Source organism: Boeremia exigua (assembly GCF_020726555.1).
Source record: "Boeremia exigua strain MPI-SDFR-AT-0100 chromosome Unknown C7974scaffold_9, whole genome shotgun sequence".
In the NCBI taxonomy this organism is placed as follows: domain Eukaryota; kingdom Fungi; phylum Ascomycota; class Dothideomycetes; order Pleosporales; family Didymellaceae; genus Boeremia; species Boeremia exigua.
In genome coordinates, this window is record NW_025763526.1 from 1257370 (window position 1) to 1279293 (window position 21924).

General features: G+C 53.7%; 11 protein-coding genes across 11 annotated transcripts; 3 read left to right on the plus strand and 8 right to left on the minus strand.

Moving 5' to 3' along the window:
• The first annotated feature begins 61 nt into the window (after window positions 1–61).
• Window positions 62–1948, plus strand: C7974DRAFT_458501 (uncharacterized protein). Its single transcript, XM_046146083.1, has 5 exons — window positions 62–330; window positions 352–444; window positions 503–889; window positions 940–1062; window positions 1117–1948. Exons 1-5 carry the CDS (start codon window positions 80–82, stop codon window positions 1838–1840), a joined length of 1578 nt encoding a protein of 525 aa, XP_045994856.1. The 5' UTR covers window positions 62–79; the 3' UTR covers window positions 1841–1948.
• Window positions 1783–3750, minus strand: C7974DRAFT_232458 (Ap4A phosphorylase-like protein II). The gene is made up of 3 exons (XM_046137397.1): window positions 3084–3750; window positions 2574–3030; window positions 1783–2511 (listed from the first exon to the last, which is right to left on the minus strand). Exons 1-3 carry the CDS (start codon window positions 3417–3419, stop codon window positions 2057–2059), a joined length of 1248 nt encoding a protein of 415 aa, XP_045994857.1. The 5' UTR covers window positions 3420–3750; the 3' UTR covers window positions 1783–2056.
• C7974DRAFT_232457 (uncharacterized protein) lies at window positions 3751–5476 on the minus strand. The gene has a single exon (XM_046137396.1). The coding sequence runs from the start codon at window positions 5112–5114 to the stop codon at window positions 4083–4085; it is 1032 nt and encodes a 343-aa protein (XP_045994858.1). The 5' UTR covers window positions 5115–5476; the 3' UTR covers window positions 3751–4082.
• A 1764-nt stretch (window positions 5477–7240) lies between these two features.
• On the minus strand, window positions 7241–8549 carry C7974DRAFT_232463 (glutathione S-transferase kappa 1). Its single transcript, XM_046137398.1, has 5 exons — window positions 8375–8549; window positions 8240–8318; window positions 8089–8129; window positions 7571–8009; window positions 7241–7386 (listed from the first exon to the last, which is right to left on the minus strand). Exons 1-5 carry the CDS (start codon window positions 8406–8408, stop codon window positions 7302–7304), a joined length of 678 nt encoding a protein of 225 aa, XP_045994859.1. The 5' UTR covers window positions 8409–8549; the 3' UTR covers window positions 7241–7301.
• A 1-nt stretch (window position 8550) lies between these two features.
• On the plus strand, window positions 8551–9935 carry C7974DRAFT_232507 (uncharacterized protein). Its single transcript, XM_046137399.1, has 2 exons — window positions 8551–8924; window positions 8975–9935. The coding sequence occupies exons 1-2, from the start codon at window positions 8828–8830 to the stop codon at window positions 9814–9816; spliced, it is 939 nt and encodes a 312-aa protein (XP_045994860.1). The 5' UTR covers window positions 8551–8827; the 3' UTR covers window positions 9817–9935.
• Window positions 9936–10194: 259 nt separating this feature from the next.
• C7974DRAFT_426554 (uncharacterized protein) lies at window positions 10195–12346 on the minus strand (the record flags this gene model as incomplete). The annotated part of the gene is made up of 2 exons (XM_046144521.1): window positions 11311–12346; window positions 10195–11256 (listed from the first exon to the last, which is right to left on the minus strand). Exons 1-2 carry the CDS (start codon window positions 12097–12099, stop codon window positions 10195–10197), a joined length of 1851 nt encoding a protein of 616 aa, XP_045994861.1. The 5' UTR covers window positions 12100–12346.
• A 1441-nt stretch (window positions 12347–13787) lies between these two features.
• On the minus strand, window positions 13788–14888 carry C7974DRAFT_435758 (aflatoxin B1 aldehyde reductase member 2; the record flags this gene model as incomplete). The annotated part of the gene is made up of 3 exons (XM_046145082.1): window positions 13788–14254; window positions 14305–14781; window positions 14831–14888. The coding sequence occupies 3 exons, from the start codon at window positions 14886–14888 to the stop codon at window positions 13788–13790; spliced, it is 1002 nt and encodes a 333-aa protein (XP_045994862.1).
• Window positions 14889–15481: 593 nt separating this feature from the next.
• C7974DRAFT_232681 (SUR7/PalI family-domain-containing protein) lies at window positions 15482–18146 on the minus strand. Its single transcript, XM_046137403.1, has 3 exons — window positions 17848–18146; window positions 16511–17795; window positions 15482–16462 (listed from the first exon to the last, which is right to left on the minus strand). The coding sequence occupies exons 1-3, from the start codon at window positions 18035–18037 to the stop codon at window positions 15712–15714; spliced, it is 2226 nt and encodes a 741-aa protein (XP_045994863.1). The 5' UTR covers window positions 18038–18146; the 3' UTR covers window positions 15482–15711.
• A 318-nt stretch (window positions 18147–18464) lies between these two features.
• On the plus strand, window positions 18465–19219 carry C7974DRAFT_232635 (uncharacterized protein). Its single transcript, XM_046137402.1, has one exon. It carries the CDS (start codon window positions 18637–18639, stop codon window positions 19111–19113), a length of 477 nt encoding a protein of 158 aa, XP_045994864.1. The 5' UTR covers window positions 18465–18636; the 3' UTR covers window positions 19114–19219.
• Window positions 19038–20406, minus strand: C7974DRAFT_232573 (ribosomal family S4e-domain-containing protein). The gene is made up of 3 exons (XM_046137401.1): window positions 20239–20406; window positions 19804–20167; window positions 19038–19676 (listed from the first exon to the last, which is right to left on the minus strand). The coding sequence occupies exons 1-3, from the start codon at window positions 20309–20311 to the stop codon at window positions 19325–19327; spliced, it is 789 nt and encodes a 262-aa protein (XP_045994865.1). The 5' UTR covers window positions 20312–20406; the 3' UTR covers window positions 19038–19324.
• Window positions 20407–20677: 271 nt separating this feature from the next.
• On the minus strand, window positions 20678–21880 carry C7974DRAFT_316093 (uncharacterized protein; the record flags this gene model as incomplete). The annotated part of the gene is made up of 3 exons (XM_046138545.1): window positions 20678–21474; window positions 21522–21779; window positions 21826–21880. The coding sequence occupies 3 exons, from the start codon at window positions 21878–21880 to the stop codon at window positions 20678–20680; spliced, it is 1110 nt and encodes a 369-aa protein (XP_045994866.1).
• Between the last annotated feature and the right edge of the window lie 44 nt (window positions 21881–21924).

Consider the following 21924-nt stretch of genomic DNA (forward strand, 5'->3'; position numbering starts at 1 on the left):
ACACAACAAAGCAATCAACAAGCATCATTACTTAGTCACCATGTGGAAGCCTGAAGACGAGCTGCGACCCTTCGACCTCATGGCTGTGTGTGCAGCTGACCGTGCTGCTGGCAATGGCTTCGTCCTTCTCGATGTCGGCCGCGACTCCAAGGGGCGTAAGGTCCCTTCTCTTGAGCGAGTCCAGCGGAAGGTCCAAAAGCATCTGCTCGCGGACAAGAAGAGGTTGTCCGTTGTAAAGAAGCTTTACATCAAAGGCGACTGGAACACCGCAAAGCCAACGAAGAAACAGGACGAGGCGAGTCAAGATCGCCTTGAAGATGTCTATATTTTGTGCTGATGTGAAATGTAGAGACAGAAGACACTTGCTGACGCGCAAGAGTGGAAAGATGGTGTCCGCGCTGTCCGCAAGCTGATTCGTGCCATGGGCAAGCTGAAGGAGCTGGTGTAAGTGCTCATGTGCAAGATATCTTTGAACAGGATCAAACACTGACATGACTTCCAGTTGGATCTCCGGCCTGCCATTCTCGGCATCTGTCTTCATCGACCTTCCGACGAAGCTTACAAAGTTGGTCCTGGATCTTGGAAACCATGTCCACGTCGTTGATAACAGCGTCCACTTGACGATCTTGCACATAGCGCCAGACGACATGAAACCACTGTTGAGAATGACAAGGCTGCAGGAGCTTCGACTACTACGGCTCCAAGACTCCATGCAATCCATCGCATGGAAGACTGTCTATTCGAATCAGCTTCCTGGAGGTATGCGCATTCTCGAACTGCAGATGGACTCCGAGCCTATCCTACGCAACAATAACAACAAATGGCACAAGGCTGTAGATGTGCACGGCTTGACGGTGGCATTGCCAAAATTACTCGAGACACCATATAAGTAAGCTATGAATTTCCACGGCCAATATTACAACGCTAAAACGTCTACAGAGGCCGCGATGGCAAAGGAAGCCTTCATTGGAGCTTCGGCTATGGTGAGTATCTTGACGGCGACTGCATCCGGAAGGCGAGGATTGCGTCTGGTGTGGAGGAACCGCTACCCCTTCCGCTGCGGTAAGTCTTTCAGCGTCACTGTACATGTTGCGATCGCTGACAACAAGCTCGCAGAAGCCTCAAGCTCGACGGGTTCGTCATCGACCATCTTCCGTTCGAAAACGAGCTCAGGGATCTCACTCTGCTTACTTGTGGCGAGAAGTGCATCGACGCTGGTATGCGAGCACCGAAGACACAGGCCGAACCATACCACCCTTGGTGCAAGACGGTCAACAATGCCGCCTGTGGCTTCCTCTTGCAGTGGCCAAGCTGGACCGGAATCTTTGACATTGAAGGCGATCAGCGCGACACTCACGGCAATGTCGTCGCTCAGGAAGTTGGCCTATCGACTCCATATACAGAGTATCCACCTTCTTCGTCGCTTCCAGTACCGCTTACGGAAGAGGCCTTGAACATGAAAGGCATCAGTGACGCACTGAACGACGTACCAAAGCCTGCTTACTTTAGTTTTGCGCCAACGGTGTCTTCCCTGTCGGTCCCCGATACACCTCTCGGCGGTGCATCCAACCTTTCTGAGCGTGGCTCCGAAGTCCCGACACCAGCAAGACTCTCTATTACTACGACCGACGAGGTACCTGTAGACGGCTCAATCACGTCCGGCGCAAGCTCTTTAGCCAGCTCTGAAATTATATACGACAACGGTGCGGACGATTCTATGCCAGAAGATTCACCCACTTCAACAACCTGCAACAACAGTTTCGGAAGCGACGACCGAGCTCAGGGGCATAGGGTGAGAAAGTCTTTGTCTGACAGCTACTGGGTCCTTGGTCCTTCTTGATTGCGAGGTACTCGGCTATCGACATTGGGCTGACACCAGGAGTTGGGCTGTGTGAGTGCAAATCGAAAGCCAGGTAGTCTCACACGTGAGAATCTCCCTTCAGGTTCTAGGGCCACGGTGCTGTTGCTGATTGTGGGCGTCTAAAAGGTAAGCATGTCGTCACCAACGACATCCTCGATGAGATACGACGTGCAGTCAGTAAGTCGTTCAAGCGAACTAGACGCGGGATTTGTATGTATCGGAATCCTTCGGTATGCCCACGGCATTAAGTATGGATTCAAGCTTGCCTCTCTGCGAGCGCAATACATCCCACTCTTCTTGGTGCTTGACCATCATTGTCCCTCCGAGAGTAGTGCCGTTGAGAGCAACAAAACCAATCTCGCTACCATCAGGGCGCTTGAGCATTGTGCCCTCAGACCGTCTAGGCAAGATCACCATGCCTGCTGTAGTCATTGCCATGTTGTAACTTATGGGCGAGTCACCGCCTTCGGTTGGGTGCAGAGCGAATGCGCTCGGATTTTTCGCTATGAAGTCGTTGACGGCGTCCTTCGCCAGACCATACAACTCGTCGTAGATGCCGAGGAGCTGTTGTCCGGTGGGTTCACCATCGAACCTTCGCCCAAAATGCGCAAACGGGATGCTAGTGCTTTGCAAGAGCCGAGAAGATGCGTCTATCCTTTACGTTAGCAGAGGCCTTTGCTGATCTCATCTGCCCGCTGCATGCCAAACGTACCTGTGCTGCTCTCGCCCGACAAGATCAAATCGATCAGCAGATTCCACCCGTTCGCCGCCTCGCTGTCGCGCATGTGCTCCACAGGCAGAAACTGCAGATGCCTGTGCGGCTGGCTCGCGCCGCTGTGATCGCCCGAGTTGAAGAAGGCAAACAAACGCTTCTGCTTGCTGTCCGCGCCCCATGCCTTCAAGCAAGCGTGCGTCGCCTCCAAATCATCTTGTTCCAGGATGTGTGTTTGCTGCTTGTTCGCCTTAGTTGCGAGGATGAAGTGTTCGGCGATGATGGGGAATTTGTTGAGCACGAGGAGGTGCGTTGGCGCTGTCGTGGGGATGTCGACGATGTGCAGGTCCGGCGACGGCGTCTCGAAAGGGTCAAAGTGCTTTTTTGGGGTGGGCGTCGGCGCTTCGAGTTTGGGGAGCGGTTTCTTTGCGAGAGACGGGCAGAAGCGGAGCTGGAACTGTGGATGTGTTAGCTGAAGTAGGGCTGGTGGTGGGTCGCACAGGTACTTGCTGGAATGCCAGTGGATGTGCGGATGATCGAGAGCTCTGTAGGTGAGAAAAGCAGGCTGGACGATGCCTTTGCTGATCTGAATTTGGCTTCTACCAAACTCGGCAGTGTCTCTGTGAGGCCTAGTAACATCTTCTTGGACATGTGAAGGCGCAATGGGTGAGAGGCAGATGAGACGCAGGGACAGCCTCGAACTGTGGGGGAGGGAGCATGGGCCATGCATCCTTCGAGGACGTCACTCTTTGATTCACATCTCACCACAACCACAAGAACAAGCAGGATTATCATACACCTCTCAATCAATCTCACTACATTGGAAAACCGACGCCTGATAACCATATGCACCTCAAATGAGTCCTAGAGCTACGAAATGGAGTCGCCAATGCCTTGCGGCCATGCCTATCTAATGCCCTGCAGTAGGCAAGATGTGGGTGAACAAGGGAAAGAGCAGAACAGATACCAGAACAGGAACCGCAAGACAAGATGTATGGTGTTACAGACGTGAAGGAACGTAGATTCGAGAAGGAGCCCCAGCACCAGCGCCAGAGAAGGAGTGGTGACCGGAACATCCAAAACCGACAACGCCATTAACAACATATGATTAGAAATATCCCGAATCTCCCAACACACATATCGTGCATGCGTCTGCCTGTTAAATCCAACAAGCAAAAGCCAACGGAGAGGGCACCAAGGTCTTCAGCGCAGGCTGACGGAATCCCAACATGGAGCGATCACGCCCGGCTGCGTCGACGCAATGACCGACCTGAAGCAGGGCGTGTGACTTCATACCACTTCTTCTTAGCTGTAGCTGCGCCGAATTTGTAAGAGCCACCGGTCGTTGCGATCAATTCGACGATTCTCATCCACGGAACCTTGTTTGGCTTTTGCTTGGTCTCGAGGGAAGGCTGCGTCACGTCCAGCTTGTCGAACTCCTCCTGCACGTAGCGTTTAAGCAAAGCAATCTGGATCTCGGTCAGTAAGAATATCTTCAAAGGAGCGCGTTCAACGTACATCTGTTTCGGTCCACTTTGGTGCTCGAAGACGGTCCTTCCTCGGCTTGGTCAAGGAACGGTAACGACCTCGAAGAGTAGACTCGGCTACTTTGCGACCGAGGGCCTTCCGAATATCCTTGTATGTGTACCCGTCTTGCTTCATTTGAAGCAATGTCTCGTCGTCCTTCGCGCGCTTCGCCTTCTCAACATCCGTAAGAGGCGTCATGAACCGTGTCTGAAGATGATCCTGCGCTGGGACATTGCCGGTGTTACTCCACTGGAGCTGTAATTGTCCTGGGTTGCAATCGAGCGAAGTCAGGAAAGAGTTGGGACGATGGTCAAATGGCAGTGTGCTTGATTGCTGACGCTGGGACCCTTGAGCAGCTGCAGTCTGCCGGACCATGTAGCCAGGAGGGAGCCATGGCAACAAACCTGGGCTGCTGCCCTGCGAATATACGTACGACTGTTCTGAGGCGTACATTGTTACGTCCTGGTTCTGCTTGATGGCGTTGCCCATGTGGAGTGGTCCTGCAGATGCCATTGGAATCCCATAGCTGCTTTGTATAGCGGGGCTTCCCCGCTGTTGTCGGACTACTGGTCGTGACGTGGGTGTTATGAGGCCGGCTGCTGAGGGATCACTCGTGGCGCCTGGCGACATCGTGTATCCCGCGCTGTCGCTAGGGGTAGCTGGACTGTATTCTGACCCGGAGCTGAATGTGTTCTTCGAGTCGCTAAAAGGGCTGACTGGCGAGAGCAACATGTCTGCACTGGGACAGGTCGCTATATTGCTCATGCCGCTCGAGTTCCAACACGACGGTCTCCCGAAATCCAAGGGTTTGCCCGACGTGAGTAGTCTTGCATCGTGGCTGTATAGCAAGCCACTATTCGCAAGCATAGATCGATCCGTTAGCGGCTCGTTAGGCAGTCCTGTCCAAGCCATGCAGTCAGTGGATACCGAATGCTGCTCCCACAGCGCGTTGTTTGCAAGGATCGTGTTGCTCGACATGGAACCTTGTGGTAACGGCCACTGCGACTGTGACATGCGGTTCTCCGGTCGGAATGGGCTCTGCTGCTCTACGGTCAGTGCTTTCACTTCGCATGGTGTCTAGAATGCCTACAAGAAGAGGTTGCGCCATTGGCATCGCAGGGCAGACAGCTGCAGAGCTGCTAATGTCGTATAGGAACCGCGATTGAGGCAGTGGTGGAGAAGTATAAAGCGCGCTGGGCTCAAAGTACTCTTGTACCTGAGCCATGATCGCACGTGCAGCAGATGCGCCCTATAGTATACTTGGGAGCCAAGAACCAAACAACGGATCAAGAGCCACGCTTGAATGTCACGGACGAAGTGACAGATGCGCAAGTTGGGCGTGAATGTGGGTGGGGCGGGGTGGAGGACCGGGCGCAGGTACGTCAGTCGTTAACAGCGGGAAATGGTGCTATTTGTCGATTGAATGAGATCGCTTCACAGAGGAGCGGTCAGATCACGGCTGCCTGCTAGCGGGCCTGCACGTCCAATACCACGCGACTCGACTATCGTGGACTACCGTGAGTGATTGTGGCTGCGGGCAAGATGGGGAGTTACTGCGACCAGTCTCGGTATCTATATGGTGCAGAGGTCAAGTCGCACAGGAAGCTGGGTCGATGGATGTCAGTGCGCTAATCTGGCGAGGATTGGGAAGACGCCCTACCATCAATGCCACGAGAGCGCGGAACGACTAGAACCAGGTCTGGCGGTCATGACCGCTAGGACAGGAACAAACAAACCGAATAGGACCACGGACTATTCTGTGGGACGGGCCGTTGGACAACAACTGGAAACGCAGAAGCAAGTCGCAAAGTCAGAGATCCAGGCTTGAAGAGTACAGGAACTATGGAAGGTGAACTTGGTCACCTCTGCTACCACTCAGCAAGGCAAGCCCCATTTAAGTACAAGACAGCGCGTTACTCGATAGGATGTCGAGCTCGTTTGGTTATCCCATGTCTTTTGCACAGCGGTCTGAGCGTCTTCGGAGGTACGAGGTACGCTTCCATACATATGCTCGACTCAAGCACCTCTGGTACTGCCACGGAACTGTTCTGGATTGACCACGCCCTGGGCTTCTCTATTGGGATTGTGCAACTCGGCGCAGTAAGTCTGACGTCCCAAGAGCATTGCTTCTGCCAGCATACCCTATAGCAGTGACAGCAGTCCCGAGCTATCAACTTGGTTTGCTTGCAGTATGAGATCCGCGTGCTCAGCCTCGCGAACAGCACCGCACCTGTCGACGTATCATCCACCACCTGGGCCTGAGCCGAGCTTGCTACTATTGTACTAGCTGAGCTGTCAAAGCGAACGGGTGGTCACATTAGTGCCTTGGCGCTTGCCCCAATGTCATATGCGAACGAGGAGTTGAGAAAGCGTGGCTTGCAGCTCCTGTAAGCTGTCATCCCGGAACTCTCCCCACGGGCTGGCCCGCAATCAATATGCGCTGTAGATCATTTTGGAGACCGTGCGCCGTGGCAACGAACGTCCCTCATTGCGTCCACTCTCAATTTCGCTGAAATTGTCTTTTGAAATGACGTGATCAGTTTTGTGGTCAGTTTTGCTATCAGCCATACGTGAGCTCGAGAAAAAGCCCTCCCACTGATTTCGGTCAGTACCGACTAGCTGATATGTATCAGACGGATATGTACAGTTGGTGGTGTCGACACCGACCAATGATTCGCAAACGTTCGTGGTGCTACTCCCCGGGCCCTATGCGGTAATGTGCGGCCAAAGCGAGGCCTCGTGGCACAGCATGCGAGACACAGCCGCAGCCCGGTCAGCTATCTAGTTCCTGATTGGTAGCCAGAGGCAGGAGGCGACAGCTCGCGTAGTATCTCGTGCGCTAAGAACCTGGGGAAGCTGGCACCCGTGCGGTGGCATCATGCTTCACGCAGGGTGCATACGCCTGTCGTCGCTCGTAGTACGAAACGGCATTCACACAGCAGCATGCATATGTAGCACGCACAGATTGTTCGAGTACTCTGCTAAGGACAGATTTGACAGTAACGTACGATCGTCAGCACATCCCAGCGAGATGCTACTGCAGATGACCAAAATAATGCAGACCTCAGGGTGTAAGTGATCCTTGAGCCCTAACGAGACTACCGGTATACGTAGTACGAGACTTAACGCTGCGGCTTTTCGCGAGTCTAACCGCCAATCCAACAAGCTCCAGTATCTGTGACTCTCCACCCTTTCGCCCGCTCAAATCTTCGCTTTCGGCGTGGTGTGTGGCTCCAGCTCCACATCCTTCCAAGGTAACCCAAGATACTCCCACATGTAGTGAAATCTAATGTGCTTCGTTAGCGCCCGTCCCGTACCGAACTTTGGAATCCCCTTTGACAGCTCTGACATCTCCAATGCGAACTAGGTTCGCACTGTGGCACCCGCTTTCCCCGCCCGCTGGCGCCGACATTCTACCTGGCACAGATTGAACTGCAATCAAAAAGAAACGAGACGGCGTTGTGGCGTACCTGTCACTTCCAAAGAATGGCTCTTCGGCTCCTTTTGCGTTACGCACCCAGAACCACGGGCATCCGAACGCACCCTTGTCGAGGGCCTCCTTTGTGTTGTCGTTCAGTCGCTGTTTGAACGGCGCGCTGTTGGCCGAGGACAGTATGATCTTGATTTGCTCAGGGGTGAAGCGCGACTGGAGTGTCTCGGCAAGCGTCTCAGGGACACTGACGTCTTTGCCGTTCTTCCACATTGCGTCAAATATGTCAATGAAGGTTGGAATGAAGAGGTCCGGGTGAGTCTCTTTGACGAAACCCAAGGCACGCTGCGGGAGAAGTGATAAGATTGGGAAGAAGTCCGGGGTCTTCACGTCTTCTGCGCCAAAGTATCGCTTTGCTCGCGCGCTGTCAAAACCACTGTACGCGGCCTTTGCGGGGAGCGTCCACGGTGGCTTGTTGCCTGTCCATGTTAGTCGGAGGATTTATATCAGCACACCCTAGCTGTGATCGTACTGGGCTCACGGGAGGGGAGATCATACCGCTGCCGACATTGATGCCGCCAAGGAAGACAGGGATGATGCTTTTCCTGGTCAGCTTAACTGCACGTACGACGATACCTAGTTCGATGGATTCTCAACAACAGCGTTGAGAAACTTTACACGGCATTCGCAAGGCTTTCAGGAAGCTTACTCGATGTCTACATTGTGCGATGCAAGTGCTTGTCTGTTCTTCTCCAAATAAAGCAGGGCAAAGTAGGAGTAAGGTGACACTGTGATGTTACGGGGTTAGCTTGACGCTCCCTGTATTCGCGATGATTTGACATACCACAGTCCAGGTAGCACGTAATCTTGCCAGACATATTCGCAAGTTCAATCCAATGTAAAACAGTTGTTTTTTGATTACTTATGTCGGTCTTCTGTCTTTGTAGTCCTTGGGCTGCACAGACGTTGATCGTGCGGAGCCGAGGTATGAACGTTGCTCCAACTTCGGTTCCCAATCAGTAATCATTGACGACTGCTGCACCTGTTCGCATATGCGCGCACGCTTAGCATCCATGTCCTACCAGACAAGACACATGAGACCGCGGGTTATGTCTGGTTCAGACTGATATCACTAATCTGGGTCTTTTGCTTCCCCGCTCCGGATCCAAGTATAGGTATTCCGCGTCTGCTCGACATAGAGAACTACGCCTCCAGACTCTTGCTCATTGAGCAGAGTGACCGACTCCTGTAACAAGAAGTGCGTGCGCTCAAACGGGCTGCAGAGGAATCAGTTGCCATGAAGGAAGAAGTGAAGCAGGTCGCTCTCGTCGTCGGCGCGTCGCGAGGGATAGGCCGGCAGATAGCCATTGATCTCGCAAAGGCGGGTTATGCAGGTACGACTTCCTGGTTTCTGGATGCACAGGCATTGCTGATATACCTCCAGTCGTTGTAGCAGCCAAAAGCACCTCAGATGCATCCGCCGTATCGCCATTTCCCCCAGACCCCAACTCCCCCGCTTCCACCATCAACACCGTCGCGCGCGAGATCAACGAGGCCGGCGGCACCGCAACCGCATTCCCCGTCGATACGCGCGACGCGACCTCAGTCAACAAACTCGTCGCCGACACTGTCGCTCGCTACGGCCATATCGACGTCCTCGTCTACAACAGCGGCGCAATATGGTGGTCCAGCGTCGCCAAGACGCCCTTCAAACGCTTCCAGCTCATGCAGCAAGTCAACATCGAGGGCCTGTACGCCGCGGTGCAAGCCGTGCTGCCAGAATTCGAGAAGCAGGGGTGGAAAGGGCGCATCATCATCGTCAGCCCGCCGATCTACTCGCGGTTCTTCCGCGGCAAGACAGCGTACGCCATGGGCAAGGTCGGCATGTCCGTGCTGACCAAGGGGCTAGCGATGGACTGGGAGCGCGAGGGCAAGAAAGACATGGCTGTCACGAGTATCTGGCCTGCTGTTGCGATTGAGTCGGCTGCCACGCAGAACGTTGAGGCCGATAGTCTGCATGATTTGAGGAAGCCTACGATCTTCTCGGACGCCATCCTCGAGATGCTGAGAAGCGACCCTTCCGAGGTGAACGGCGCGTTGGAGCTTGACGAGGACTTTCTGAGGAAGAAGGGGTACAAGGATGATGACTTTGAGAAGTACAATCTGGTGCCGGGTGCGAAGCCGAGGAGAATCATGCCGAATAGTTTGCCTGATCTAAGGGTGGCGGAGCAGGATGACGAAGGGAACAGAGTGGATAGCACGCAGTTGAGGGCGGCGAAACTCTAGCAGATATGAAGGTCATTCAGAACTGGGGAAGACTCCAGCTTGAAAACCAGATTAAATGAAAGGAGCGGGTGCAAGGAGGATCCGGCACTGTCCAAAGCCTGCATGCTGATTACGTTCGTTGTGTCCGGGTGTGTGATTGAGCTTCGCAGATATATACAACCTAGATCTGAAGACACTTGTAAGTTCAATCTCATTCCTCAAAGCTAGCAACGGCCCTTAAACCATTTTCACATTTTTTAAAACGGGCTGTCTAGGCTACAACTCTATTGATACAGAAGCATGGATAACAGGGGTATATAGTGAAGAATGTCTCGAATTAGGCCAAGGCTCTCGACCTATGAAAGAAAAGTTATCACCTATCTTAGCCGTAAGGTCACGCTAAGTACGACCCGTCATGTCATTCATTGGCCAGCCTGGATGCTTCTTCGAGTCACGACGCTTATTGCACTTCTTGAAAGGGTGCTGGATTCTGTCCGGAATTGGCGGGTCTCCCGGCCTGCGCGCGGCATTGAGCTTCTTGCGGAGATCAACAGTCTCGTCGACCTCACACTTATTCTTACTCCTGCACCAATACTCTGTGTCTTCTGAGAACATGAATCCAGAGGAAGTGAGGAATGTTATTCTTTCGTCTAGCCCCTCGGTATAACCACCCGTCCAGGCGAAGTTGCCGCACAAACAAGGGTAGTTTTGGCCCCTTTTGTCCAGTACTCCTGAGATGGACTCGCCGCCTGGATTGAAGCAAACGGGGACTGTGAACACACCCAACATACGATCCTCTACCTTCGCTCTTCGAATTTGCTGGTCAACGCTCAGAGGGTCAAAGTCGATCTTATCGCCCTTCATCTTGACTAGTTTGTTCTTATAAGCCCAGTAGGAGGATCGCGCAACGCCCTGGAGAGTAATTTCGAAGTACTCTTCCCGACCACTAAGTTTATAAAACCCCGTAGGACCACGGACCTGGGCTGCATCATCCCCCCAAGAGTCGTTTTCTTCAGCGCGATCGAGCGAGTACAGCCAGAAACCTAGCCCGGGGTGCTCTGGTAGGCAAACGAGATATTGGAATGGTCCACGAACATAAGTCGTTTTGTCGGCCTCACAGCCTCCAGGGTTTTCGACAACGTTGAAGTAAGCCCGGTCAAATTCCCACAGCTTATTGATAGCTGTGCCTAGGACAATCCGGTCGATATGGGCACCCAGCTCGGGCATGAAGTCGGGATCTGGCTCCAAGAAGTCACTGTCAGTCATGAGATCGACGATAGTTCGGTTCTTGTGGTCCGGAGCTCCAACCCAAAGGTCGTGCAAATCCATTTGGATACTTTTCTTGGTCATTTCAAGTACTGTGCCGAGATCCATGCGAAAGTCGTCCTTCAGATCGTCAACAAAGTCGTCTGATGGACGGAACTCGTTTACTAGTGTCGTGACACTGATGTAGGTGTTGACCTAAAGGCCGCTGATTAGTAGTCGGATCGTGAATTCGGTGAGAGCTTTTCTTACCACTAAGCCAACAGAAGCTGATACCATTTTAGGTGCGAAGCCGAACCCGCCGGAGATAGCAAGACCTAGCGACTGTACAATTGCCAAGGCTATCTTTTCCTTTTTGGCTTCATCCTTCAAGGCTTTTTCGATCCGTGGCGCGCTGCTGAATTCATCAACGACGCTGTCAGAATTGTGCATGGCGGTATTCATCGAGTCAGTGAATTGTTTCCCTGTCGCTTGCAGGAGGTGGACGGCGTTGGCCGCCTGTTCGAAAACATAAAGAGCCATTTGCCGGTCATGGCCATTGGTACCGTTGTCATCAACAAGATTTCTGCAGGTCCCGATACTGCATGCTCCAACTCCGTCACACAGAAGACTACTGCCGACAAGATTGGGTGCCCAACGATCTCTGAGGAAGCGCATCACATTGGCGTAATTCGGATCCATGATGTAATCGTCGTGTTGTTTCAAATACCATTCGCAGATAGCTTCCCGATTTGCGTCCCAAGATTCTGCCGTGGGAGTGTCAAGCCCACACATTTTCCCAGTCACCGGTACTTTGGGGCCTTGAGAAACGCTAGATGCAGAACCAGGCTTCTGCCCGGGGCGACGACCTCTTCGAGCGATATTGATATTGACAGCAGTGGAAGTTGAAATGTTACCGTGAGCGTTTGGCTTGAGACCTGGAATGCGTATGCGTCGACCATCCGGTAGAGATCTTGTCAGGAAGGCCGAGGTGAAGGAGAGCAACGAGAACAATACCAAGAGGAACACCAACGAGGTGAACCCTCTCTTTGAGTTGGCCATGTGGGATGGAAGGATGTATTTGAAGGGAAGTAAGTGTTGAAGGTTGAGATGATGTGTCCAATATGTGTTGAGGAACGTTGACTTCTCAACTGTTGGAAGGTCTTGATCGAAATACAAGTAAGAGCGCTGCACCTTCTTCCTTTATACTTCGAGCTGCAACTCACCAGGCAAGATCGAACATGGGACTGCGATCAGGAGCTACTTCGAGGGACAGTGCACTTGTGGTACAGGGTTCGACACATTTCTGGGATTGTACCCTTGAAGGGTCTTCCCCAGTTAGCAATCGCAATTTGCTTTGCAAAGAGTACGTAATCTTGGCAACGTTTACTATTTGATTGGCCTAGTCAGCCTCCCATTGACACGAAAATGAGATGGTAACATGGTCGGTGATGAAAAGATCTTGAGGGGAAAACTGAAAGAAAACCCTGCCTGAGAGACAACACCGGATAAACGACCATCGATCGTTGCGCATCCACAGCGACCTCATCCTTCTTCCACGGTATGCAAAGATTAGGGAAGGGTAACGCTAGTTGAAATCTCCTCACGTACAAGCTAATATCGAACACGGTGGCACAGCAATATTTCGTGACAGAGATTTTGGTTGTGATTACTCTGGCTCGCTACTGAACTGGACAAATACAACATGTGCATGAAAGTATGACAAAGAAAAAAATTGTGTATGTGTCGATTGGACTTCAAGATGCACTGTCTACTTCAACGCAGACCAGTGGTCAAGCAGCCTCGCCAGATTTATTCACAAGTACAACGCAGATGCTTGATCCTTGGAGATAGCAAATATCGAAGAGAAAGCTGCTATTCTACAATGCTCATCCAACATCATTCTAGCGGAATACAAACGTGATATGCACTATAGATATGGATACTTGGTGTCATGCGTTGCCGATTGTAGTGGCTGCACTGAATATTGCAGATACAAACGATGTGTGATTCTGCAGGGGCACCCAGAGAAAGAAAGGGAGGGTTCCATTACAACTTTCAGCCTTGATGTGAAATAGTATCTGAATCAGGAAGGATAGAATGATAAGCAACATTGGTGTCGTTGACTTCACTGACATCAAATCCTGGATTCAAGGGTATAGGACCCAGACCGGAAGATATATCAGTCTGGAGTTGTGATGAAGACATCAACCAGAGACGGGAGGTACTTGCGTTGAGTGTGGAGACACATGATGAGTTGGAAAGGCGACTTGCTGACTCCAAGGGTCTTGCGCCAGCGGCAGAGAGGTCACTGATCCTGGACTCGGTGGTCGACTCCCAGAATTTATCAGCACCATAAATTTCGTTTGCAGAGATGCTCTGAAGCTTCTTCCGGACCAGAGAACAGGGTGTGAATTCTGAAAGGGACTGCTGGTCCGAGAAAATACGACAGTCTACGTCGAATATATCGGTCTCAAACAAAAATGAATGTCGAACTTCGTTGGCTACATATAGTCTAGAGAGTCGATTGAGTCTGGAACCAACATACGTCCCAATGTCAGAGGTCCCAATTTTAGAGGACTTGCCTATGGTCTGGTTGATTGAGAGCTCTTGAAATCATGCCACGAGAGAGAGCACGTAGATAGATGCAACTTGAAGTGTGAGCCCATGATATCGGCAAATGGGGTGCAAAGACTGGGTCGATATCAGATTTTGATATTGAATATACCTGAGTCCAGAAAGTACATGACTTAGCGGAAATAAGTCGGCGCTGTCGCCTTCGCCACAAGCCACGCCTCGTCCAACGACTGGACAACATCTTCCGGCAGTGGACCCTTCTCGAGATCCGCCAGATTCCCCTCCAACTGACTGAAGCTGCTCACACCAATAATGACACCATCATTGCCCCCCTTGACCCTCGTCTTGAGCTCCGAGTGGTGGACCGTCCAACGCAGCGCGATCTCCAGCAGAGTCAGGTTGTGCTTCTGCGCCGCCGCCTCCACAATCTTCAACGCATCGAAAGTACCCTTCTTGAAGTACCGTTCGCGGTACATGGTTCCGACCCGGTCGGCCTCCTTACCGAAGCGGCCATCTTCCGGGACAATGTCGGCTGACTTGATCTTGCCCGAGAACAGACCGCCAGCGAGGGGGTTGTAGACGACGATATCGATCTTGTACTTGCGGCACAGCGGGATGAGCTCTGGTTCGATGGCACGAGCTGGAAGCGTTAGTCATTCTGTGTACCCCCGGCCGTGGTATAGAGCTTACTGATGGCGTTGTACATGGCCTGGTAGATGGTTGGCTTCACCCAGCCCCGCTCGTTCGCGATGTTCCACACCTCTGCAACCTCCCACGCGGCGAAGTTGCTGAGGCCAAGCTGGACGAACTTGCCCGCCTTGTGCAGCTCGTTGACCGCCTCCAGCGTCTTCTCGAAAGGCACCGATCGGTCGGGTGCATGCAGGTAGAAAATATCGACGACCTCTGAGCCCAGCTCTTTCAAGGAGGTGCTGAAGTGCTCTTTCAGGGACTCGGGCTCGTGAACTCCGGCCTGGTAAGGGTACACCTTGGTTGCAAGAGTGAAGCCTCGGTCTTTCCACTTCGCGTCGCGGGTCCAGGCCTCCTGCTTGCCTCCAACATACATGCGAGCTGTATCAATTTCATCGTAGCCTTTCGACTGGAAGTAGTCGAGGTGCTTCGTAAACTCGTCAAAGTTTGTGATGCGAGCTCCAGAGGATGCATCAGGACCTGTGGAAGCTTAGCTGTAGCTCTGGTGGGGTAAGTGGGGAATGACTACCAAAGGTCATCAATCCCAGGATGATGCGGTCATTTACGTTCTGTGCGATGAGAGGCATCGTGGACAGTGGTTTTTGGGTTCTTTGAAGCTGCCTTGAGATTTGTGTAACTCGGTGAAGAGAAGGAACACTCCGAGACATTGCGAATCAACTACGAGGATGACGACAGGCTGGACAGTGGGGTACTGGTGGGGTAGTTGCTCCGTCCGGTTATAAAGCCATTATGTCCGAGCCGTTCAGAAGCAACTGCAATGTTGGTGCATGCACAATGGGATCAATGTTTAAGTTTTTTGCTGTATTTGTATTTCTGTACAGACACATCTTTCTTGGTACATCCCCAGAGCTCTCAACGCCGTCGTCCGCGCTCGGTCTGTATGTACATATATCCTCCAATCTTGGTGGATGGCAAGAAGACCGCCCATGAGTCGCTACGTAAGGAGATATATGTTCGTGACATGAAAAAGAATGATTGGCCGACCCTCTGAATGAAAACGTCTAGAATGCAGGGCCAGTATGTGTGCGTATGAAAAGATAGCTCACCGCAATGCGGAGGAGCTTGAGTTGACGTAAAAGTCATAAGAAAGGGAGGATAAGGAGAACAGGCGCCACTCCAAAAAAAAGATAATGTCGGCGCGCTGAACAAGACATTAAGGTATCTCGAAATGTTGAAAGGCCAGACAATGCAAATGCTTTTGCTGGGCGTGAGAAAACCTTTTGTACAAAGTCGAAGTAGAACTTGATCCAGGAAGAAGTCGAAGCGGACGAGCAAAAAGGTGAAAGGACAGGGGTATATCCAGAAGGAAATCGCGGCACGGTAGAACATGCAGATGAATCAAGGAGCAACACTCCATTCATCTTCTGCAAATCTCAAGCTGTGCCATCCCTACATGGCGTTGGCTCCCGGGTATCGCCCCGGTGCCTGTAGTCCATTCTGTGGCCCCATCATCGTGGCTGGGGGTTGCATACCTCTGCCTCTTCCGCCTCTGAAACCGCCTCTCCCTCGTCCTCGGCCCATACCGACGCCCGGAATAGCGAAATCGGGATTTGCCGCGTTCGCATCGAGAATTACGTCCTCGGGTCTCATAGGCCTGCCGCCGCCACGGCCGTTGTAGGGTCCGAAGTTGCCGGCTGGAGCGCCCATTTCCGGACGCCATGCGGGGTTTACGGGGCGTTGCGAAACAGATGTGAAGTGTGAAGCTTCACTAGCAGCAGGGCTGCGCGATCCGTCAGGCAAGTCTTCGTAGCTTGATGTCCTTGGGAGGTTGGGGTCGCTGAGCTGTGCAGGCGGATTTAGTAGATTCGGGTTCGAGTTGTATGCGCCGGGCATGCCGCCGGGCATCAAGGAAGAAGGAATCGGTGGAGGCATTGGGCGTGCGGGTTCGGCGAATTTCGGGTCAACGTCCTCGTAATAATCAGAGCTGCGATCGAGGCTGTTGGTGTGGTGGTGCCTTGGAGGTGGGAATCCGCCGACTTGTGCTAGTTGAGCGGGCATTTCAACGGGAGAGTCCATGATCGGGGAGAGACCACGACTGTGGGCGCTGTTCTTGGAGTTGTCTGAAGGTTGCCGCTCCTGGTTCCAGTTAGAGCGAACGGGCTGGTATTGCTGCTGTTGCTGTTGTTGTGGAAGAAGCTCCCTATAAAGAGTCAGTTGCGTGTCAAAGTCGGTCCAGTGTACAACTTACTCTTGAGAGTATGAGCTGGTCGGGCTCATCAAGTCGGACGGCCTGCGTTGAGGCGAGCTTGCTGGGAAGCCTCCTTGCTGAAGCGCCAGCATGCCCTGTACATCTCCATCACTTTCCCTTAGACCAAAGTTCTGACCCTGATCCTGGTTTTGGTTGACTGGTGGTGTACCAGTACGTGAATCCATCTCAATAGCTTGTCCTATCGCCAGGGGAGGCTGGGGAGATACACCCCTGTTCCCTTGACCGTATGGCGACTGTTCGCGTGGCGGAGGACCTTGACCATATGGCCCTTGACTGTAATTATTGCTATTGTTGTTGTAGCCTGGTGGAGGAGCACCTCGTCCCATTGGACCGGGACCCATGCCACCGGGTCCACCACGCATAGGTCCGCCGCGTCCACCTTGCCAGCCTGGTGGAGGAGGACCGCGCATACCTCCTCGTGGACCACCGAATCCTCCTCTTCCAGGGACGCCATAGGGAGCTCCTCGCGGTGGGTATCCACCTCGACCTCTCATTGGACCTCCCCTACCGCGTCCTGGGCCGCCTGGGCCGGCGTTCATCATGTACTGATCCTGGGGCATTGGCGGGATGGGGTTTCCGTACTGGTCTACAGGCTGTCGTCCACGGCCCGAGGGGCCACGCATTGGTGCAACCATAGCGTCAGAGCCATCTCTACCGGCACTGCTGTTTGTCTTCAGGGAAGGGTTTCTTTGGTTGAGTGGTGTCATGTCCTCGGGCGAATGCTGCTTTTGAAGGTCGAACGATGCATACTCGTTTTCTTTTGCCCCGGATGACATGGTATCGTTCGACATTGGTGGCGGGGATTCGGCCTTGGGAAACTCTGAGGTCACTCTGGCGTCGCTGGGGCGGTTTCCGTAGTACGCCTGACCGTTCATGTCATCGTTCTCTGCAATGCGCCTCTTCCGCGCCTTGCGACTGACCAAGGTCCTGCGCATGGCACATGTTACAATGCCACTGGCAACAATAATGACGGTGGCTGCCAACACAATCCATCCTCCCCAAGCCACGTGTGGCACGAAGAGCAGAATGTCGACCAGGAAAGCCAGCAGCGAGACCAGAAGCGTAGGAAAGGTGAAGATGAGCAGCGCAAGCAGGTAGCGTGGCGAGTGGGCGGGCGAGTGGAAGTGCGCCGCGACGGCGAGGCCGAAGCATATCAGCGTCATGAGGGCCGCAATGGGATGCACGATGAGAATAGAGGAGAGGGCATGGCGCGATTTACCGGGTAGGGAGAAATCCGTGTCTGGTTGGTCCTGGAACAGCGTCTCTGTACGTCACGGTCAGTCGTATATATTGCACGTTTGATTCGGACAGCATACCAGTATCATAGCCAATCATGGGCCCTTTGCAGCTGCCGCCATTGGGACAGTAACCCAGCACGCCAAAGTTGATGTTGCGGTAGGTCGCGATAGGAATCGCCGGAATGATGGGCGTGGAAATGGTCGACAGCAGCAGCAGACAGAAGGCGACGAAGAACAATATGGATAAGGGCGTCGCCGGGCGAAGCATGGTGGGCTACAGATGTGCGGTTGCGCTGGAGTCCAATCCGGCGCGCACGAGACCGGCTCGGTGGTGGTGGTGAGCGAGTGGCGGGAGCGCTGCGCTCGTCGTTGGCGGCAGGCCGGGAAGTGCTACGCAGACGGGGCGGTGCTGCGCGCTGGTGTTGAGGACGGCCCGCGCGCGGTGCGGCAGCGTGAAACGAGTGACGACTGGAGTGGGACAGGGCGATGCTTGTGTTCTTTGGCTCTACCACATCGACGCTGACAGGGGCGTGGAGCGCAACAACGTGGGCGGCGACGTCTGGCAGCGCGCACACGCTTTGGATCCGCAGGATGGCGCGGTGGAGGTTGGCAATCGCGCGGGGAAAGTGGGCGCAGTGGATGCAGCGCAGTGGTCCAGCAGCAGGAATAGCGTCGTGAAGCACCTCTGCAGCTACGGCACGGACAACGGCGAGCCGACCAATTAAGACTAGATGCGCAGCGAGCGTTGAGCGACGCCGTCTGGAAAGGCTACCGAGGGGAATAGAGTTTACGACAGACAGGCGCGTGGGAGGGTTCCAACCGCGACCTCAACGTCCACTGCAGGACCGTTCGGCAATCCACCAATACATGCGACCAAGCTCGATATGGCCGCCGTTCCCACCAGATCCTCACTGTTTGCCCGCGTCTCATTTCGCGCGCGTTGCACGGCCGTCAGGAGAGGCACGGCCCCTGCCAATGGCATGCTCGCCAAATTCAAGTCTTTGCCCTGCCGTCTCTAGCCCCTTGGTACCTTTCCTGCTGCTGCGGCCAGGCTCAGAAAATCGGCTTTCAAGGCTGAAGCAAGCGCATGCTTTTTGCCTCCGACTCTCTGCCTCGTGCTACAGCACTGCCATTGGCAGCGGTCTCCGATTTTCTGAAACGTTATGCGCCCTGGTTAAGAGCCTCAAGTCCCGTCGCGTGCACCCGCCGGCGGACATCTCAATCTCTTCGTGTCAGGAACAGATAGCGTATCCGTCGGCATCCCCTGCCCATACATCCGACTCGTCAGGCATCAGGCGCGTCGCACCGAGTCTAGCAGATAAAGCGCCACAGACACACATATAGCTCGAGTCTTATCGATGAGGTAAGCAGGGCAATTGAAGTGTTCATTTGTTTCTCATTTGGTATTCGTATGATATGCAGAATGACCCCAGCCCCGTGACTTCCCACGAGCAACCAAACGCCTGGCTTTTGGTATCCCAGCCCCGCAAGGCTTCTCATACGGTCATGTCTGAGCTTCGTATGCTAACCTGCTGCTTCTTCTATCTTTTCACACTTACTGGCCGCCAATAGCGTACGCCCTGCGGCGGTCACGCTCCTCAGCGATGGAGAGCTTGACACCCTTGCCCTTGGGGAGGGAGATCCAGGGCTTCTCCTGGCCAATGACGATAACGTTGGACTCACGAGTAGTGAACTCGTTGTCAACGGCATCCTTCAGGTGGACAATGTTGAAACCACCATCGTGACGCTCACGGTGGGTGATGACACCAACACGACCCATGTTGCGACCACCGGTGACCATGACGATGACACCAGTGTCGAACTTGATGAAGTCCTCGATCTTGCCAGTGGCAAGGTCAACCTTGACAGTGTCGTTGACCTTGATGGCGGGGTCGGGGTAACGGATGCTACACAGTTTGTTAGCATGATATCACAAGACATCGCCAGATCCTGGTCGGATGCCGGGTGCGAGAGGTTTCCCTGCTCAGCACCTAGCCCAAACTTGGTCCAACGGCTGATAGAGCGGGAACTTACGTTCGCGCATCGTGCGTAACCAAGTAGGGAATGCCGCCCTTGCCAAGCTGGACACGCTTGACCTTGCCGAGCTTGTATTGTGCCTCCTCAGCGGTGATGCGGTGGACGGTGAAACGGCCCTTGGTATCGTAGATCAGGCGGAAGTTCTCGCCAGTCTTCTCGATGGAGATGACATCCATGAGGCCGGTGGGGAAGGTGGCATCGGTGCGGACCTTGCCATCGACCTTGATCAGGCGCTGCTTAACGATGGCCTTGACCTCGTTACCGTTAAGCGCGTACTTTAGGCGGTTACGGAGGAAGATGATGAGGGGCAGCGAGTCGCGGGTCTTGTGAGGACCAGCGGAGGCCTTGGGAGCGTAGGCGCCTGGTACATGTCAGAACTGTCGCGCTGAAGGCTGCGCATCCGAGCGATGCAACGGCGGGCGACGGGCATACCGGACAGTTTGTCCAAAAGCCAGTGCTTGGGCGCGCTGAGGCGCTTCTGGTGCTTCTTGGGTCCACGGGCCATTTTGACTGTTCTGTGAGGTTAGTCGTCGACGATGAGGGATCCTATCGAAGAGAAGTCCGCTGCACTGCGAGGCACTTTCAATTTCGACGGTCGCTTAGCCCTAGCGTGAAAATCGTGGATGGCCGATGGTTGTTCCGTCCCGGTCCGCCGAGGTGGGTCGCTCGTGGCTCGCGCGTCACTTGCGAGCATTGACTCGAGTGCTGGAATCGAACTTCAATTCGGTCAAATGTTCAGCTTTGATGGAAGTTGGTTGTTGCGCATTAGGGGCCAGGCACATCCACGCTCCGAATTGGGACGTAAGTCGAAGACCGTTCAGCAATTGGTATCTTGTTATCATTTCGGTCGTACTGCTCCTGCAACTCTAGTCTAAGCAAAGCCCTTCAGAACTGCAGCCTCTGCATTCAAGATCGACGAGCCAGCGGCGCCGATTACAGTGTTGTGACTGAGTGCAACGAACTTGATGTCGAAGATACCCGACTCATCCTCGCGCACACGACCGACACTGACGGCGTATCCCCGATCTGTCTCCCTGTCCAACCTAGGCTGAGGCCTGTCTGGCTGTTCCATGACCACAATAGCCTTCTCAGGCGCTGAGGGAGCACCCAGCTTTTGCACCTCGGACACATACTCGCGCATCGCCTGCTTGACTTCCTCCGCGCTCGGCGCTGGGCGGCGCTGGAAGCGCAGCGAGACGCATGCTGTGTGTCCATCGAGTACAGGCACGCGATTGCACGCCGCAGAGATCTTCATGGGCCTGTCGACAAACCCAGTGACTTCGTCGTTGACGCTACCCAGAATCTTGGATGCCTCGGACTCAAGCTTGTCCTCCTCGCCCGAAATGAAAGGCACGACGTTGTCGATAATGTCCATACTGCTCACACCCGGGTATCCTGCACCAGACACAGCCTGCATTGTGACGACGGAGACTTGGTCAATAGGACCGAATCTCTCGAGCGCTGCGAAGGGAATAACAATTCCGATGACGGCACAGTTCGAGTTGCAGACAAGGAAGCCCTTCTGCAGCTTGTGGTGTTCTCTCTGATGCTTGATCACGTCAAGATGTGCGAGGTTGACGGTGGGGACGACGAGGGGAACAAGAGGGTCGCGGCGGTAGTTCTTTGCGTTGGAGAAGACGGCGAGGTTGGCCTTCAGGAAGGACATCTCTGCATGCTGTTAGGCTCGGATAAATATATGCGCTGAAAGTACGTACCGACTTCGCCCGCGACATCACTGTCGAGCCCAGAGAAGACCAAGTCGCAATCTGCAAACTCCTCTGCTGTGCACTTCTTTACGATCAAGTCGCCAATGCGGTCCGAGAAAGGCAGCGCCTGCTTCCACTTGACGGCATCCCTGTACTTCTTGCCGGCTGAGCGCTCAGAAGCACCAACAGCGTGCAGGACGAAGTGTGGGTGAAGCTGCAACAGCAGCATGAAGCGCTGGCCGACGGAGCCCGTGGCGCCGAGCACACCTGCAGCTGTCAGTAAAGCATGATTGCAATTGAGCAATTGACATACCGCACTTCTTCTTAGGGAACTCGCTGTTCTTTGACGTAAAACTGACTGCGTCCATAATTGCTGGTAGAGATATGGTGGGATTGAGTCGACCAGAGAGTT

What these genes read in the sequence shown, in the direction of transcription:
- C7974DRAFT_458501 (XM_046146083.1), top strand. Translation starts at nt 80, where the DNA reads ATGGCTGTGTGTGCAGCTGACCGTGCTGCTGGCAATGGCTTCGTCCTT. An exon ending in TTACTCGAGACACCATATAA is followed by an intron (nt 890 to 939) that starts GTAAGCTATGAA and finishes AAACGTCTACAG; the next exon opens with AGGCCGCGATGGCAAAGGAA. An exon ending in CCGCTACCCCTTCCGCTGCG is followed by an intron (nt 1,063 to 1,116) that starts GTAAGTCTTTCA and finishes ACAAGCTCGCAG; the next exon opens with AAGCCTCAAGCTCGACGGGT.
- C7974DRAFT_232458 (XM_046137397.1), bottom strand. Translation starts at nt 3,419, where the DNA reads ATGGTTATCAGGCGTCGGTTTTCCAATGTAGTGAGATTGATTGAGAGG. An exon ending in GCACATCCACTGGCATTCCA is followed by an intron (nt 3,031 to 3,083) that starts GCAAGTACCTGT and finishes ACACATCCACAG; the next exon opens with TTCCAGCTCCGCTTCTGCCC. An exon ending in GTCGGGCGAGAGCAGCACAG is followed by an intron (nt 2,512 to 2,573) that starts GTACGTTTGGCA and finishes CGTAAAGGATAG; the next exon opens with ACGCATCTTCTCGGCTCTTG.
- C7974DRAFT_232457 (XM_046137396.1), bottom strand. Translation starts at nt 5,114, where the DNA reads ATGTCACAGTCGCAGTGGCCGTTACCACAAGGTTCCATGTCGAGCAAC.
- C7974DRAFT_232463 (XM_046137398.1), bottom strand. Translation starts at nt 8,408, where the DNA reads ATGTCTGGCAAGATTACGTGCTACCTGGACTGTG. An exon ending in CGGCATCAATGTCGGCAGCG is followed by an intron (nt 8,010 to 8,088) that starts GTATGATCTCCC and finishes TAACATGGACAG; the next exon opens with GCAACAAGCCACCGTGGACG. An exon ending in CCATTCTTTGGAAGTGACAG is followed by an intron (nt 7,387 to 7,570) that starts GTACGCCACAAC and finishes GAAGCACATTAG; the next exon opens with ATTTCACTACATGTGGGAGT.
- C7974DRAFT_232507 (XM_046137399.1), top strand. Translation starts at nt 8,828, where the DNA reads ATGAAGGAAGAAGTGAAGCAGGTCGCTCTCGTCGTCGGCGCGTCGCGA. An exon ending in CGCAAAGGCGGGTTATGCAG is followed by an intron (nt 8,925 to 8,974) that starts GTACGACTTCCT and finishes ATATACCTCCAG; the next exon opens with TCGTTGTAGCAGCCAAAAGC.
- C7974DRAFT_232681 (XM_046137403.1), bottom strand. Translation starts at nt 18,037, where the DNA reads ATGCTTCGCCCGGCGACGCCCTTATCCATATTGTTCTTCGTCGCCTTC. An exon ending in CATGATTGGCTATGATACTG is followed by an intron (nt 17,796 to 17,847) that starts GTATGCTGTCCG and finishes CGTGACGTACAG; the next exon opens with AGACGCTGTTCCAGGACCAA. An exon ending in ACCAGCTCATACTCTCAAGA is followed by an intron (nt 16,463 to 16,510) that starts GTAAGTTGTACA and finishes GACTCTTTATAG; the next exon opens with GGAGCTTCTTCCACAACAAC.
- C7974DRAFT_232635 (XM_046137402.1), top strand. Translation starts at nt 18,637, where the DNA reads ATGCGACCAAGCTCGATATGGCCGCCGTTCCCACCAGATCCTCACTGT.
- C7974DRAFT_232573 (XM_046137401.1), bottom strand. Translation starts at nt 20,311, where the DNA reads ATGGCCCGTGGACCCAAGAAGCACCAGAAGCGCCTCAGCGCGCCCAAG. An exon ending in GCTTTTGGACAAACTGTCCG is followed by an intron (nt 20,168 to 20,238) that starts GTATGCCCGTCG and finishes GACATGTACCAG; the next exon opens with GCGCCTACGCTCCCAAGGCC. An exon ending in GTTACGCACGATGCGCGAAC is followed by an intron (nt 19,677 to 19,803) that starts GTAAGTTCCCGC and finishes CAAACTGTGTAG; the next exon opens with CATCCGTTACCCCGACCCCG.